The sequence below is a fragment of the Corvus kubaryi genome, unplaced genomic scaffold, assembly GCF_017639235.1.
Source record: "Corvus kubaryi isolate FWS band 111438036 unplaced genomic scaffold, C.kubaryi_AGA036_p1.0 134, whole genome shotgun sequence".
Taxonomy (NCBI): domain Eukaryota; kingdom Metazoa; phylum Chordata; class Aves; order Passeriformes; family Corvidae; genus Corvus; species Corvus kubaryi.
In genome coordinates, this window is record NW_024580668.1 from 7,685,175 (window position 1) to 7,701,979 (window position 16,805).

The window sequence follows — 16,805 nt, forward strand, 5'->3', positions numbered from 1 at the left end:
GCCACCCAACGTCTGCTGCCTGCGCCCTGGCTGCATCCTGCTCCTTATCCACATCCCAGCTGTCGATGTGAAACAAAGCTGAGGGATGCGGACGCCATGGGGATGTGCGCCGTCCTTTCTGTGCTGCTGCCGTGGGCACCGGGTGCAAGGTGTGGCCTCAGGGCTTGGTGCTGCTCTCACGGATATGGGGCTGCTCCAAGAGGAAGGATGCTGTGGTGCAAGGGCTGGCATAGGAATGGCACGGGGATCCTCACCTGGTGTTTCACAGCTGCCCACCACCACTGCAGCTTGTTAAGAGCTCTTGCCCAGTGCTGTGGGACGTGTCAGTGGCACAAGGGTTAACCCTGCTTTCCCTCTCTGTCGGTGCCTGGTCTGGGGTAACCTCGTTAGCGGTGACAGCGATGCCCCTGGGACAGAGCAGCCCTATAAACTCGAGCCGAGTGCTGGGAAATGGGCTGAGCTGCCTCAGCGGGAGGCTGGTGGGTGCTCCCCCCGCCAAGCACCAGCCCGTGGCTGCTCAGGGTGTCGTGGAGAGGAGAAGCTGGATCAGGCTCTTGGGACCAGGATGGGTTTGTCACTGCAAGGCCTGGCATCCTTTGTGAAGCTGTGTCTGCAAGGGAGTAAATGCCATCAGCCCTGGATAGGACTCCCCGAAGGCACTGGGTGCTGAGAGGGGCTGGCCAAGCCCCGATCCCACAGCTTGGGGGCTCCTCTCTGATCCCCAAGACTCAGCTCTTCCTCCTCAGCCACCTGCAGTGCAGGATCACACTGGGACCTTGTCACCATGGCTGTGCCAACCGTGCCACATGGGGCCTGGGGATGCCCAGCCACCCCCCTCCCACTTGGTTGTTCCTTGGATGGGCTGAGGAGCACCCTCCCCCCTTCCCGGGGCTGGCAGTGGCGCGGGTGCCCGGGCATTGTTTCTGCCTGTGCTGTTGTGCCACAGGCTGGTTTCTGGTGGGCACCTCCCCTTGCTGTGGGAGAAGATGGGTTCCGTATGCCGGAGCATTCATTCCCTCTGCTGATCGACAGCCTGCGGTCTGGCTGAGCAACCCCAATTGTTCCCAGTGTGCTCGGACAAAGAACTGCCTAGAGAGATGGCAAGGCTTAGGAGCAGACGACATGCTAGGAATATTTCCACTGCCTTGGACACCACCGGTCTTTTTCCCCACCTCCTGCAAGAATGGGAGGCAGCAGCTCGGTTTTGCAGGCAGGGTGGGATGCCCTCCCCCTGTTCCAAGCAGAGTGGGTGCAGAATCCTGTCCCAAGGCAGGCTGAGGGCTTGTCCCTGGGAGTGTATCCTCAGCTCCAGCATGGTGCCACCCTCGCCTGTCTGCTCTGGTGAGGAGACAGCAAGCACCATGGGAACCCCAGGGAGCCTCACACAGCCCCTGTGTGTCCCTCTCCCCAAGGATTCATGTGACACAGCAGGGTGGTGGTGCTGCCCTGGGGCCCTCCAGCGTGCTCAGGGCTGCTGTTCCCAGGCAGACAGAGCAATCTAGGGAGCTGCAGTTCACAGCTGGTGATTTTGCTGGGTGCTGCATCACCCCAAAACCTGGAGGAATTGGGGAAAAGGATGGCATGTGGGGTGAGGAAGGTCAGGATTGTCTTCAGCACTGGGCTGGGCTCCAGCTGCCTTGGGGCCCTTACCTGCCATTTCTGCTCCCTGGCTTGTCTCACCTGCCATGGCTCCCTCCCAGCTGTTGGCCAGCCCCGAGATTTGTCACCCTATTTTGCAAATGGGACAGGGATGGAGACCAAGCTGAAAGCCCTCGGCATGGAGTGGCTCCTGGTGAGATCTGTGGAAACCAGGATGTCTCAGAGGAGCTCTGTCAGTTCCCACACGACCTGCTCAAGGTCAGGCAGAGCCAGCAGTGAGGAGCCCCAATTCCTTCCTTCCCTGCCTGCCCATGGGCTCGCAGGCACGAGTGGAACCCACATCTGCTCTGCTCCCTCTGAGCAGAGGCTTTTGTTCTCAGGGTTTGGAGGGTTCCTTCACATGTGAAGGGAGCAGCATTGGCATTCCCAGTGCAGAGATGATGCTTCATCTGAGAACATCCCAGTTCCCTTGGTCATTAGCATCTGACATGGTTGAGAATCAAAACAGTGTTGAATCCACGCTGGGAAATGACAGACCCCAGAGTTCAGCCCCTGTTCTCTGCTGCACTGCTGGAGCTGGCGGGGATGAGCGGGGCGATGCCTGGGAGCACAGGGTCCGCACTGCAGCCTGGCTCTTGGGGCCACTCTGCCATCTCCCCTGCACTCAGGAGACACTGCCTGGCAGCCCGGGGTGTGATAAGGCAGCCCCTGAGGCAGCAGAGAGTCCGCAGAGCTGCGAGAGGGGCTGCACGAGCATCTGAGCATGCAGGGGGGGTGACTGTGTGTGGCTTTGGCATGGCCGAGCTGCCCCTGCCCCCGCTGCAGCCGGGAGGGCCCACGTGTCCCCACGCAGCAGGGACACGGATGGGGGGGCCGTGGCACAGCCGCCCCAGAGGAAATGTGCCGGGAAAGACCTTGGGGAGGCAAACGGCTGCAGGAGTACGGTTAGCTGCACCCCAGGCTGGTGAGAGGCCCCTGTTTCCCCTGCGCCCGTTGTCCCGCCGAGATTAGCTCTCGGCTGGCTGGGCTTGACGGGCAGGCGGAAGGGGCCGCGCACACGAGCACCGCGGGGCCGCCCGGAAACCCGGGCAAAACGGGCACCGCGGCCGCTCTTTCCCTCCCACCATGGCTCGGTCCCGGCTCACAGCTGTGCCAGCTGTGCCAGCTGTGCCCGCTGCCTGCCAGGCCCTGGCGCAGGGGTCTGGACATTGGCCATCACGCCCTGTGCCGGCGGCGAGGCCGGGCCGTGCTGTGCATGGCTGCCACGCTGCATCCCAGAGCCGTCCTCGCTCCTGGCCAGCAGCATTGGGAGGGTGACCCGATTCCCTCGTGGTTGGCGTCACCCCGTGCTGGTGCCGCCAGAGCGGGCACCCCCCTCCACCCCTTCCCCAGGGGCTGCCAGCTCGGCTCATGCACAGCCAAGCGCGTGGGATGAAAGGGCGCTGGCGGTCCCCGGGAGCGCTCTGGCAGCAGCAAGGTCACGCCGCGGCGCAAATGCCGCCCATCAGAGCTGCCCGTGGGGACCGCGGAGCAGCATGGAGGTGACCCCTGCACTCGGGGTCAGCGGGCTCGGCGTGCGTCAGCCCCGAGCGGCTTAATCCCAACCGGGCAGGGGGAGGAGCGCGGGGGGACGGCGGATTCCTGACCCACAACCGAGCCTGGCATCTTCTCCGCAGCGCCGTGGCCACCTCCCGACGTAACCGGATAGGGCTGAGTGGTACCGCCCTGGCACTGGGAGGGTGAGGAGAAATAATGGGGACAGGCAGCAGAAAACGTAAAGCAAAAAAAATTGCTTTTGTCTTGAGAAAGCAGCAGCCTTTTGGACTGCTTCTTCCTCCCTGAAACAGCTTTTCCTGCCACCCGAAAGGAAGCAGAATATTCTGTAGAATATTATTTCAGAGGTTTTGGGTTTTTTTTTCATTTTTACACTAATTATGTGACAAAGCTTGAAATGCTTGTGACTGATCTGATATGTGGGAAACTAAATAAATCCATTCCCGGGTTTGCCAGCAGGATTCCCCATTTCCCAAATATATGGCTCAGCCTGTGCCCGCTGTCATTCCCAGTCACTCCTGCAGCACCACAGAAAATGCAATGCAGGGACACTCAATGCTGGGTTTGCTGCAGCTGGAAACCCACGGGTGGAGCTGTGAGTTGCAGGGAGCTCTGTGATGCTTTTCTCATAGAAATGGTCTGTTTGGGACAGGTTTAACTGGAAGCAGCTGCTGGTGCAGGGAGCCCCACAGCAGAGTGGCAGGATACCCTGGGACAGTGAACCCCTTCAGGTGGAGGCTGGAAAGAGAGTATCTGACTAGGATATTCCCTGTTAATGTGGTTTATTCCCTTCAGTGGAACTGCTGAGTGTGAGAGGGACACAGAGGTGCCTTGGGACATGCCCTGCAAAAGGAGCTTCCTTCATCCCTGTGCTGTGGGAGAGGCTCCAGCCAGCTCAGGCTGCTGGACAACAGTCTGGACACGAGAGGAACTTCAGTGACTGTAACATCACCCACTGCCCCAGGTGGGTTGGAGCACCCCTCTGCTTCCTGATGAAGCTCATCCTCACCCTCAAAGAGTCAAGCTAATGGCACTTCATGGGGTTTGGACATATGTCCACTGGGAAACAGGCTGGGTCTGACTGTGCCATGTCACACAGGCTGCAGATTAAAGAGCAGCACATCCAAATGAGATTTAGCTTGTCACCCCCCGAGATGTCCTCCCCCTGTGCACAGAGGCAGATGTTTGGTTGTTTAAGATTTAAAATCACCTACCACTGAGATACTTTTCCATAATGAGGCACAATTGGGAAGAAGCTAATCAACATGTTTCTTAATACAAGAGAAGGGAGAGGCTTGAAAGGAGCACTAAGTGATTCCCCAGGTTAGATACTCTCCTTGCTTTCCTCGTCCTCTCTGCTTAATTCATCCAAGTTTCAAAATTATTCTTTGCTCCTGTTTCTCTTTTTTCTCACAAAATCAAATTCTGATACAAATGGAGTAGGATGGGAATGGGTTTATTTCTTTGCTATTTTAGTAAAGGTGTCCACATTACTTCTGACCACAGTTTCTCATAATAGTATAGTAAAAAAAAAAAAAAAAAGAGAGATGAGTGAACTTGTAGATGCTTTGAAAAAGCTGAAACTTAGCCCAAGTTTCAGGTTCTAAAGGATTGATGGGTCCTGCTGGGCCATGACACCACTGCTCATTGCACAGCTTGTCTCCTCTTATCAGAGTGTGAAGAGTCAGCTGGGAAAGAGCAGATCTGCAGGCCCATGAGGAGGAATTAAACATCCCGGACAGATGTCGGCTCAGGTCTGTGCAGTTTCAGCTGAAGCTTTCCAGGCTGGTTTTGACCCGTTCCATTTCATGCAGAAAACTGTAGAACTGGGGCAAAGTTAACTCTGCAGAAAAAAAAAGAGGCATCAAGTCTTAGATTTCAGGTTACACTTCCAACATTGGCAAAGCTGTTCTGGTGCTACCATGGAGCAACTCATGTTCACCTAAGCTGGGGAGTATTCGCCACTGTGATTCCCAGCAGCTGGTTCCTTATGCTAGCCAGGCTGGGATCTCCCCTGGGATGGGATCTCCCAAGAGCACTCCATGCTTGGGAATCACTTACTTTCCTCCTCTGCCTTGCTGCTCTGCAATGCTCCGTGGCAGATCTGTGTTTACTGAGGCACAGATGTGAAGATGCCCAAAAGTCAGTGCTCCTAAACATTTCCAGAGTGCCTGTGGCAGGAGCAGCTGCAGCCATGGAGAGGCCGGGGCAGAAGTAGCCACAGTGATGCTTTTGCAGTGACCCCACCCTGGTTCTGCCCCCACCCCCAGCAACACTTGGAGCTCCAAACTGCAGCTTTCCCGTGCTTCCCTCTTGTCCAGAACTGTTAACTCACCAACATACACGTTTTCCAATTGGCTCCCTTTTTTAATCACCAGCTTCAGCTTGGGGAAAGGAAAAGCAGAGGTATTTTAGTTCAGAGACCTGTATCTAAGCACCAGGAGAGGACAGCAGAGCAGGAGTCCGCTGTGAGTTTGACTGCTGCACAGCACACGCATATCTGACAGGCTTTTTAAGAAGTGTCACTGTAGGAACAGATTCCCTGGGCATTGGGAAGATCTCTGGAAGTCCTTGATCCCACTTTCCCTCCCTCCCCAAGATGGCTGACCTTTGCTAACCTGAACTTTTTGAACAGCTTTTCAGAATGGGCCACGTTTCTGTGATACCTCATGTCTTCAGAGGAGAAACAAACAGCAGCGTGTCTGCTCTCTGCTGGCAGCAGCACTTGGAGACTGAAGATGCAGTCACAGAGCCCGTTCCTATGAGACCCAGCTTCCCTCTCCTTCCCCTCACAGCCAGTGCTTCCCACATGCCTGGCTGGAGCTTGTTCCTCAACTGCACTACAAGCTGAACTCTGTGATGTGGGAGATTTACCTGTAAGAAGATACTTCCCACTTTTTCCAGCTCACTGCTCCCAGCAGTCACTGTGAGTCAGAAAGAAGAGAAGGCAGATAATCTGTTAGTTAAGCAGTGAAATAAAACGTTATTTAGCCAAGATCTGCTGCTGGGTTTCCCAACCCCTCCAGTTTATGTTGTAGCTCTATTACCTCCAAACTTCCACTCCATATCTATCAGCTGGTTAATCATCAGTGTCTGACCCACAGCCAGGCGTGTTAGGGTGGGGGAATTCACCTTCCACTACAAGAGCAAAAGACACACCAGCAATTAATTCAGAGAGGCCTCTGTTTGTACCTAAAACTTCAACAAGAGTCGGAACGAAGGCAGAGGATGGCTGAAGCCCAGAGTAAAGACAGAACTAATGTGGTCAGGAGGGCTTTCAGAGGTATTTGAGTCCTGCTAGGATTTCCATCTGCCCTGTCACTTCTGTATATGAAACTCACTGGTTTTGTTTTAGCACTGGTTCAGTGTAACAATATCTGTGCAAAAAGCCATGTGTTCGTGTAACTGCATGACCTCGGGGCTCAAAGCATGGGAAGCACAAAAACATCACATGAAAGCCACACAGCAGTGCAGGAATTGTGACACTGATGGGAGAGAGGCCCTGGCAAACCAGAGGTATCATCAGACAAACTGCTCCTTATTAGTTCTCTGAGGATCTTCAGTTCAAAATCCCACGCTGGTTTTGAAGAAAATAACCCAAAGTGCCGACATAGCTCAGGAGCACAGTGGGGTTTTATGAGTTCCCACTCACAGAACTGACATTTTGTTAGCTTAGAAACAAGCAAAAATATATAAATACCTGTTCTGCAAAATAACTGGCTTTCTCTTCACTGAGGCCTGTGGGGGGAAACCACATGAGATTACTATATGTGATAAATATTAATTATCTTTTATTTAGTGGAAAGCACATGACCTACCTAGAGCAATAAAATCTGCTCTGACTTGTTCTGAAGACAAATTCCTCTTTAGGGCACCTGAACAAACACCACAAAGAAGAAGAAGAAAAAAATCACTTTTTACTCAGTCAAACTAATCTCTACTGAGTCACATAGAGGCAGGGACGGGACCCGGCGATGGAAAGCCTCTGTTTCTGAGCTGTGTTTTGAAGCAAACCACAGCTCCTCGGAGATCGGAAACCCAGTCGTGTCCGCCGGTATCTCTGCAGATGCCCGGTGCTTTAAAAGTCCGGGCTCTGGGAGTGCCTGGGAGAGGGCGAGATCCCATTGCAGGTATCCATGGGAACAGCGGCAGCGGTTATGTTTTGAAGCTGCTGCTTTCTCTCCTGTAGCCGCTTTGCTTGTTAAAGGAGAACTGTTAAGGCTGGCGGGCTGCTAATTTGACCTACCTGCTGTGTTTGGGATGATGGGTGTGAACGTGTGCACATAACACTTTCCCCCGCTGCGCCTTCCCCCTTTGTTCTGGGGCCCAGGCAGCACAGGGACCTTTACAAGGATTCTGATCTCTGAAGCCAAGAGCAGGCATCTCATAAATTCAAGGAGACTGCCAGCCCCACGTGGCTTTCCGGCTGTGTAGCACAGAGGTAAAGTTATCTGCTGTGATCTGTTCGGATATCGTCTGTGGCATCTCAGAGCTGAGGAAAAGTTACAACGGGATTGAATCCAGAGCACAGGAACGACAAGATGAGGGCACCAAGGCCTGAATCAGGATGGGAAAAAATGCAAATTCCTCATTAAATCCTCATAGGAAAGAAAATTATTGTACTCCTGGATAGGAAAAGCGGCTTGAAGCAGTAGAACAAGTTTAAAACAAATTCAGAAAACAGCTGTGCTCAGGATCCGGGCTGTGAAGGAAGCTACAGGGAAGCCAGGGCTGAAGGGTAATAGCAAGGGACTATTAATAACAAGAAGGATCAATGGGATGAATGTGCCGTGGAGTGTTTGATACATTACCATGTCAAACGGCAGCCACAACATCACAGTAATCCTATAAAGTGCTGGAGTCTGGGGTATTCCAGTGGAATCCCCCCAAACCTCTTCCTCACTGTTTATGAATGAGAAAGAGCTGGACACGTTAAGTGTTTCTCTAGAACCAGACTGCAAGGTCAGCTGTCTCCTTCACATGGCCTAGAACTGCACCGGTCTCCAGCCCACCCCAAACGGGTGTGCACGGTCTTATTTGTCTCCAACACCGCTTGTCCTTGGAGGAATTCCAGCACTGGGTCACTGGGGTGGAAGTTCCTGCAGAGACTCGGTGCCAACAGGAGGCTGCCCTGGTCTGGCAAAAGGGATTTACAGGCACTGCTTAAACCAAGCACTGTTGTCACACTGCTTGTGCTGCATTTAATGCACAGATATTTAAGGGAGTTTACTTAAGCTTGTGAAATGTGCATGCAGGCAGGGTATAAAGAATACAGAGTCACCAAATAGGGGAAGTTTTGATTCTTAAGTGCTAAGCACTGTATTAGCTACCATTAACACTTATTGTGCAAACCAAGCCCTGCAGGAATGGCTGGGACAGTTTGGCCTCAGGGTAGCATATGCAAATACATCACTTACCGTTGGGTACCAGAAGAATACTTTTGACAATGTTTTTCAGGGGGCCCAAGCTGATTTTATTCATGGTGGCAAAGTCTGAGAGCTGAGTCAGAAACCTTTCTACCTGCTCAAGAGAAAGAGCAGTAACACAATTTTTTCTCAGTTTCTGACCAGAGCTGCACTCACACATCTCTCCAGTTCTGCCTTACCTCCTTGGGCTCTGTCAGAAAGCGGAAAAGCACTTCAGTCAGCGCCGAGAATTGCTGTGAAGAAACAGGACAGTGTTAGACTTGGACATCAGCACCTCACCAGCCCCACGATTAGGTGGAGATGTACCCCCTTGACAAAGCTCCATACGCCTCCAGCACACTGGTCCCAGAGCTGGACCTGTGCTGGTGCCCTGTTCTTGGCAATATGTGATGCCTGTGGAGGGGATTGGCTCAGGATGCTTTTCAGAGCCTCTCAAGGGGTCTGTGCAGCTGGTAGCTGGCACTGCACAGGGCTTTTGTGACTTGTGGCTGATCAGAAGCTGCTGTTCTATCTTGTGCAATCCAAAAACTGCGAGTGGGAAAAGTTGTGAACATCCAGTCTCACGTTTCACAAAACCTATGGGGTAACCAGACCAACTCGGGAAGGGAAGAGAACTGGTTAAGGGTCTAGTTGCTGCTTTCAGCGTTCTGGGTGTGCAGCTGGCAGGCAGGAATGGAGAGGCTGCCCGAGTGGCAGAGCGCTACCAGCACCCTCCTCTGCTGGCACCAGCACCAGCGCTGGCTGTGACCTTCTGGGTATGGCCCAAAGTGGTATTGGCTGCTTTGTGGCTGCAGATCCTGACCTGCCCTCGTCCTCGGCCATGTAACAGAGATGGCACCGGGCTGTTACTGGGCTGATATCCTCAGTCCTGGCAAGCTGGGCTGGAAAAGCCTCAGCATTTCCACCAACTTCAGTCCAAGCTGCACACCCGGTGTGTCAGTGACCGGGAGGCAGATGGTACCAACGACCGGGACCATTCAGCTGGAGGGAGGAAGTGCAGGATGGGAATCTGGGGTGGGAATCACAATCCAAACACTGCCTGGTCCCACCAGAAACCCCAGTGCTTGACAAGACCCCACTGCCCACGAGGCACGACCTGAGCCCTCAACCAGGAACTCCATCAGTGTCCCTACCCTTGGCAGGAGAGTGGAACTAGATGTGTTTAAGGTCCCTTCCAGCTGAAACAGCTCTGGCATTCCATGATTCTATAAACATCCTTCAAACAGTTCCGGCGTGCGCGGGGCTTTCCCGGCTGGATCGGGGCTGTACCGCCGGGCACGGGTCACGCTACCCGCCCTGCCTCGGGCACCGGGCCCAGCAGGCACCCGGGCACGTGTGCCTGGAGACCCGGTGGGACCAGCACACCCGGGACTGCTCCGGGGCTGTGCTGCCGGCCGGCTCCAGCTCCCGGTGCCGGCCCGCCCCGCCCGGCCGCCGCTGCCCCGGAGCCGCCGCCCCGCCGGTTCCGTGTCCGGGGCCGTCCCCGCCGCCGAACCCGCCCGTCCCTGTCCCTGTCCCTGTCCCGGCGCACCTGGGCGCTGAGCTGGTTGAGGTTGTGCATGTCGCCGCTCACCGCCTCCGGCACCGGGTCGCGGGTGAAGTTGAGCAGCCCCATGACGGCGGCGGCGACTCCGCCCGCCCGCCCAGCCCGGCCCGGCCCCGCCGCCGCCTCAGCCTCAGCCTGAGCATTGGCGGCCGCACTTTCCGCACCGCCGCGGCCCCGGATCGCGCTGAGGGCACCCGGGGGGCCCGTCCGGCCCAGGGAGCACCCCGGGGTGACCCCTTGGCTCCCGCAGCCCGAGCGCCCACAGCGGGGCCGGGGGTCGGTGGGGCCGGGGGCCACCGGGCTGGAGAGCTGCCTGGCAGCTGAGTATTGTGAGATTTTTTTACTGTACAAAAACCTAAAAAAATTGCTTTAAAACATGGTTTGTAAGGTGAGTATTGGGTTTTTTCCTTTTTTTGTTTGGTTGAGGTTTTTTTTGGTTTTTTTCCTCCCCTGAAAATTCCACTTGGGAACCGAAACTTTGGTGTGCTTTTCTCTCTCTGACTGCTGCTCCCAGCGCTGCTTGCTGCCCAGCTCGGGGTGATGGGTGGCCCAGGGACGAGCAGCCTACATCCCAGGGCTGGGGTCTGTGGAGTGGACAGATGTTGGGCAAGGAAGCAGCAGCCCTGGGATGAGCCAGCCTATGGACAGAAAGTGCCCAGATGTCCATGGGTCAGGGTTCCATAGGGAGATTTCAGCTCCATTCTCGCCATAATCCATATGCAGGAGGTCTCATAGACTCAAAGATGTGTTGTAAGAAGGCAGAGGAATTGCCTTCTCATGCCCTGTTACACATTCTCCTTTCTGTTTGGTCTTGGGACGAAGGCCTTGGTCCAAGAGTATTGAAACTGGATTTATTCCCTCAGAGGACAATGGAACTGATCCCATCCTGAAAGACTCCCCTGCCTTAAATGGCTATTTCACAGCAGGAGCGGGAGCTCTCCAGGATTCCACTATCAAGTGTGAACGTGTCTGATCCATTTTATCAGGGAAGGTGTTCTCTGTCTGTCGGGCCAGAGGACAGTGTGTAAAAACCTTTGAGGAAGGTAAAACCTCGACAGCCCACAAGTCTCCTGGTTTATTATTGACACGTACAATTGCAAATGAGAATATAGGACATTTTATAATGCTTTCATTGTGAGACTATCCCAGCAGTGGTTTATAAACAAGGAGATAAGCAGCTAAGTACCACTAATGATGGGGAGTTAAGAGATATTTACTGATGGTCTGGCTGGAAATAGCTTCCAACTTCCTTTTCTTCCCCCTCTACCTCCCTGGGTAGCTGGCAAGGTTTCTGTTTCATAGACCCAAGGCGGGACTGTGCACCTCGATTTTTGGGGTGAAAAAATTGCATGTGAAGGTACTTGCAGGATTTGATCCTAAATATATAGGACACGTTTAAACAAGGTAGAGATTTTTCATACTGGAACAATGTATCCGTTTCTGTGGTGAACCGGCCAAGTCAGCCATGGGAACCATGGGAAATCCTTGCGTTTAAAAATGAGTTAGTCTGAACTCAAACTCCTTCAGGGAGAGGGATGCAGTGGGTACCACTGGATTCCAGTATGTGTGAACATAGAATTCCTCTCTGGCTTTAAAATGCTGCACTCCGCCCTATGCAATTTTTCCTAAATGTAAATTAGTAGTTAGAGTTAATTATCGCACATTTTCACAACCACCACATTTCCCCCTGTACTGTCTGAAAACCTGAAACCAGGCAAGAGTCAGCTTTCGGCCCGGTTTGTAGCCGGGGTCAGCCGCGCAGGAGCAGTCTGTGGCGGATCTTTCCTTCCCTGTGTCTTCCCAGGGTGATGCTTTAGGAGCTAATTAAGGGCGGTCTGTGTGCGCGCGTGTGCGAGCACGCCGGCGGTACGGTAGGACGGTGACGCCAACGCTGTTAAACAATTTCTCAGGCAGCAAACCAAATTCTTGAGGAAAGTTGAGTGGCGGGATCCAAGAAGAAGAGTCTCGGCTGAGGTACGTGATCACAACATCCTGTTCAAACAATCACCAGGAAATTCGGTGGTCCTTCCTCCTGGGATATGAGCTGGCGGCGGTGTGGCATGCGAGTGCCACCAACCCCACTATGGCACGGGCGGCTCTGCGCTGCCAGAACTTACCCAGTTCTCAAATCAAGAAGGATTTACTCGAATAAAAGAGAAGGTTGCAGGGTGATGGCCGTAGTTATGGGGGTGCCTGGCGGGGGATGGTGCCCAGCCTCCCGGGCAGAGCCCCAGGGCTGCCGTAGGGGTGCAGGCAGCCATCAGCCCATGGGTGCTCCCGCCAGGCCATTCTCATGCAGAACGCGTCGCTGATGGACTCATCAGAGCTGAGGACGGGCCAAGGGCAGCAGTTTGGAGTTGCAGGTATGCGCCCTTGTTCACCATAAATACCAAGGCAGAAGCAGCGGCAAAAAAGCCATGGGGACGCACAGAAGCACAGAAAAAGTCTGAAAATGGTGCTCTCCAAATTGAGCAGAGGATCCATGTGCCCTACTTCAGATGCATTTTTCAGCTTCATTTCACTGTCAAACTTGAAAATCTTTCTCAGCACTTCGACAGTGTTACCCGGGGAAGAGTGCTTATTATGTATTCCCAAGAGATAAAATCCTGGGGTGTCCCCATCCTGTTCTCTCATGCCATTATCTATGCCAAGCTCTCCCAGGCTTTTGAAGTTGGTCCCAGGTCACCCTTGCAGATGAAGTGGGGAACACTGCCTGCCCTTGCCAGCCTGAGAAATGCCTGGAAAAAGTAAGAGTGTGCAAAGAAGCCAGGGGGGCTTTCACCCAGCTGGTCTGAGCCCCCCTCCTCTCTGGGTGTTCTGCCCACCTGCAGTTTCTGCCTTGGTCTGGAAGCACTCAGAGAACACCTCTGGACACAGTCTGAGGGATGCTGTGACTCCTCCCAGCTGCCCAGCTGAAACTTTGGAGGAGTTAGTTCTGTCCCCCTGGATAAATGAGATCTTTGAGACCAGGATTTCAGTTTCTTCTGCAGTTTAATGCCCCTTCCTCTCCCCATCACACTCCTCAGCCTTTGGTCCCAGGCAGACACTGCTGCAGGAGCAACTGGCTGCCAGCCTTGCGTGCAAAGGTGGAGTGGGGCTGGGAGCTCTACTGCTGGGCTCTGGCACACTCCTGCCTTGCAGCCACAGGCAAAACCCTCCCTCTCTCCAGCGGCTCCTCTGCTCCTGAGCAGGGACCATAATCCCTGACTGGGGTAGGCAGGAGCAGCTCTGGACCTGGCATGGAGGGAGAGGGCTCTGCTGGCAGCCACCCCCTGGGAGCAGCGTTCCTCTCCATAAACGTATATGTGCTTAGGAGGGTGGTTTGGGGAGGCCTCGTCACTTCAGATTAGGCTGTAGCAGGCGTATCCTGTTTTCTAGGAAAAAGAGGATTTTGTGGCCAGCTTTGTTAGAGAGGCATTGAACATTATTCTTTGTGTGCCTTGGCGTTTGAAGTTTGCAGTTGGGTAGCTGCAGACTTTCTAGATGTTCTGGTTACACGGATGACACTTATTTTTAACCTTATTTTTATTAGAGGTTTGTATCATGTGGGCCTGGCCAGCCCACAGGAATGGTTAGAAACTTCTTGTAGGAGGGATAACATTTCCTATCTCTGTGTAAACAGCAATTCCCCCCAGATGGGAAAAGCCAGCCCAGCTGTAAGGCAGGCTGAGGCTGTATTCCCACATGTGGCAGCATGATGAGGCTCTCCCACAGCGGGAACAGACCTTGCTTCAGCAGCCAGAGCCCTGCTGAGTGGCACAGCTCTCCCCAGACTCAGGAGAGGTGCCAGGGACAGGAGACCTGCTCCAGGGAGCTGTGGTGAGGAGTGGCTGGTTGCTGAGAGCTGTGATGGAGCAGCACTGGTGGAGCTGGTGGAGAGGCAGGCAGCCAGCTCAGGGCTGGGGTGAGGGCCCAGACCATGAAGATGCCAATGGAAGAGGAGGAAACATCCTGTGGGACGTGCTCTGATGGGGTCTTGCAGTGAAGAATGCTGTGCAGGGAGAATGATATTGCTGTGAGCTGGGAAAGAGCCACTGAGCTGTCTGTACATCGACATGGGGACCCCAAAGCCTGAACACAGCAGGAGCATCTCTGCCGACTTCGGCGAAAGGAGAAGTTCCTCCCAGCCCCAGCTTGCAACTGTCCAAGGTGATTTAATGGTGCTGGTGCTCCTCCCTACCTGCAAGAAGACTAAACAAGTGCTCAGCCGTTACTGGGATGTGGGAATCTGGGACCCACAAGATCCGGAGGTGACGAGGTTACACTGCTGACAGCTGTAGGTAATGACACATATTTGCTCAATCGCTTTATTTGAGGAGCATCTCCAGGAACGCTCCTGTGACACATGGAATAGGTCCCAGCTCAAACCCTTGGGTGCAAAGCAAGAGATGGGAGGTGGTGGCAGCCAGACCAGAGCTCTGGGCAGGGAGTGCCATTGGCTTGCCTGGCCAGGGTGACTAAGGAGAATTGTAGGAAGAAATTTTAAGTGGGAGAACTGGGTGGACAGAGAGGAGCTGGGCCTGGTGCCATACCCCAGGTGCACTTCAGAGAAGGTGCTGTCTGAGCAGCCTTCAGTGAAGAGGAGGATTCAGGCTTGGGAGTGAGGAGTTATGTGTGGAAGATCTGGCATGTTTGCTGGGAAGCATGTGAAAAATTAGTCGCTTCTGATGTGAATGGCTGTTGCCAGTCCTGACTGATAGTGACCGGAAATGGCTCCTTCAGCTAGTCGGTCATTGGCTCCATGAATTTGAGATGCCAGCCAGCCAAAGGAGCACAGCCAGATGGCAGGATAGTTCTTGCTGGAATGACTTTTTGCAGAAGCTGGGCAGCCCAGCCTTGCTGCCGATGGGAGTTCCTCCATCATGGGGAGGGATGTGTCTGTGGCATGGCATGCAGAGGACATGCTGACTATGCCCAGGGGTGGTGAGGGACCCCCCACTTCTCCCTTCCTGCTCACATGAGCCCCAGCCATGCTGCCTGCTCCTTGCAGCTGCTCCAGCTATGGAGTGCAGGAGCTTTGCCCACAGAGCCATGTCCCATCACTGGTCTGTGCTGGAAAACCACAGGGCTGGTGGGAAGCAGTGAGGGAGCTGCTTTGGTACTCTTGACAGAGGCTTCTGTTGCCAGCCCAGGCTCAACAGGAGCTGCTGAGAGCCTGGTGCAGGTAACTGGAATGGGTGGCAGGAGCCTGGATATAAAATCCTCTGTAGAGGTAACTTGTTTCCTGTGAAATGACATACAAATTCTCTTGATTGTTAGGTAATAAACTCTTAGCATCTCTCTGTGGTGTGTGTAGCAGAGATAGGAAAATGATCAAGCTTTGGCTCACCGTCTGCCAGAGCTGCTTTGTCTGGTACCAGACCTTTCCCACAAGCAGTTTGCACAGCCTTGCTCTCCTGAATTAAATGATAACTGAGGGGCAGAGAGGGAAAGAGGGCGTTTCGGCTGGCGGGAGATTGATGGCAGGTCAGCGAGGCCAACAGCAGCAGGAAGGTTTCTGTAGAAAGGGAGAGGAACCCGTGGATGCTGGAAGGGCTGATTCCACCCTCACAGTGCCCTGGAAACTCTCATGAGCACAGCTCTCAAAAACATTTCCCTTTCCTAAATCTGGAAAAACAAATGGCAGTAAAATCTATTTGCTTGTTTTAATCTACTCGCCCGAGCTGTGAATTGGCTTTAGGTTTATGTGGTGCATGTTTATTTGAATGGTGATGTCCAGTGTCTCCAAGGCCTTATTCAGAGCAGATTTCTCAGCTCCTCTTTTTCACTTGCAGAGCATTTTTTACATTTTCTGCCAAATTTTCCATGCTTGTGTTCTGCAGGGATGGAGGTGTGGTTTGGGGGAACCTGCCATACAGGCCTGGGGCTGGTCCTGCAGATTTCACTCACTTCGGCTAACTAAGTTTTCCTCCTGACCTTGAAAGCTCATTTCTATCACACCAGGATAATCATATTCCTTTTCTTACTGTTACACACTTTCCTGCTGAATCTAGAAGTAATAACAAGCGAGCAGGGAAGATTATACCCCACGTGGACTCCGGATGCTTTGTCTGGGGCAGGAGAGGCGCGGGCTGTGTCCCTGGCCCCGGCGCAGCCCTGCAAATGTCTCGCCTCTGGACGGGAAAGGGAAAGAACAAACAAAAACTGAGTGTAAAACTTGTGAGGCTTTGTCTGCTCACGCTGCGCTGCGCGGGGTTGTCCTGCATGGGGCTGTGTGGGGAAGTCGGTGGGCAGAGTGGTGGCTCGGTGGGCGAGGGCTCTGGCCGGCCCCGGGGTTCCCCGGGAGTCTCCTCTGCCTCGGGGATTGAGCTGCGTGGGACTCCGAGGGCCGAGCCCCGGAGAAATGATGAACCCTGGGGGATGCTGGGCAGTGGAGGCGACACCGGGACGCCGGCGGGTACCAGGGGGTGGGGAGCCCCGGGAGGGCGTGAGACATCAGAGGAATGTGGAGCCCCCGGAGAGGGATGCTGAGCCCCGCGGAGGTGATGCAGGGCACCGGAGAGGGTATGCGGGGAACCGAGGCCAGGGGGATGTGGGGCGCTAGGTGGTGGTCCCGGGCGATGTGGGGCAGTGGATGGGGCACACTGGGACACCGGGGGGTGCGGAGTCGCGGCGGGGGAGGATGCGGCGCCCCAGGGGATGCGGACCCTGGGGCAATGCGGGACCCCGAGGGCTGCGCG

The 16,805-nt window shown here is 54.3% G+C and overlaps 1 protein-coding gene across 2 annotated transcripts; it reads right to left on the reverse strand.

Moving 5' to 3' along the window:
- Positions 1 to 4,593: 4,593 nt before the first annotated feature.
- Positions 4,594 to 10,244, reverse strand: COMMD7 (COMM domain containing 7). Of its 2 annotated transcripts, none has more exons than XM_042048482.1 (9): positions 10,111 to 10,244; positions 8,759 to 8,812; positions 8,571 to 8,676; positions 6,972 to 7,028; positions 6,854 to 6,891; positions 6,201 to 6,291; positions 6,028 to 6,077; positions 5,489 to 5,537; positions 4,594 to 4,996 (listed from the first exon to the last, which is right to left on the reverse strand). In XM_042048482.1, the coding sequence occupies exons 1-9, from the start codon at positions 10,192 to 10,194 to the stop codon at positions 4,920 to 4,922; spliced, it is 606 nt and encodes a 201-aa protein (XP_041904416.1). In that variant the 5' UTR covers positions 10,195 to 10,244; the 3' UTR covers positions 4,594 to 4,919. The 2 variants fall into 2 exon arrangements, with proteins under 2 accessions (XP_041904416.1, XP_041904424.1); XM_042048490.1 differs by having other exon boundaries at positions 8,571 to 8,673; positions 10,111 to 10,243.
- Between the last annotated feature and the right edge of the window lie 6,561 nt (positions 10,245 to 16,805).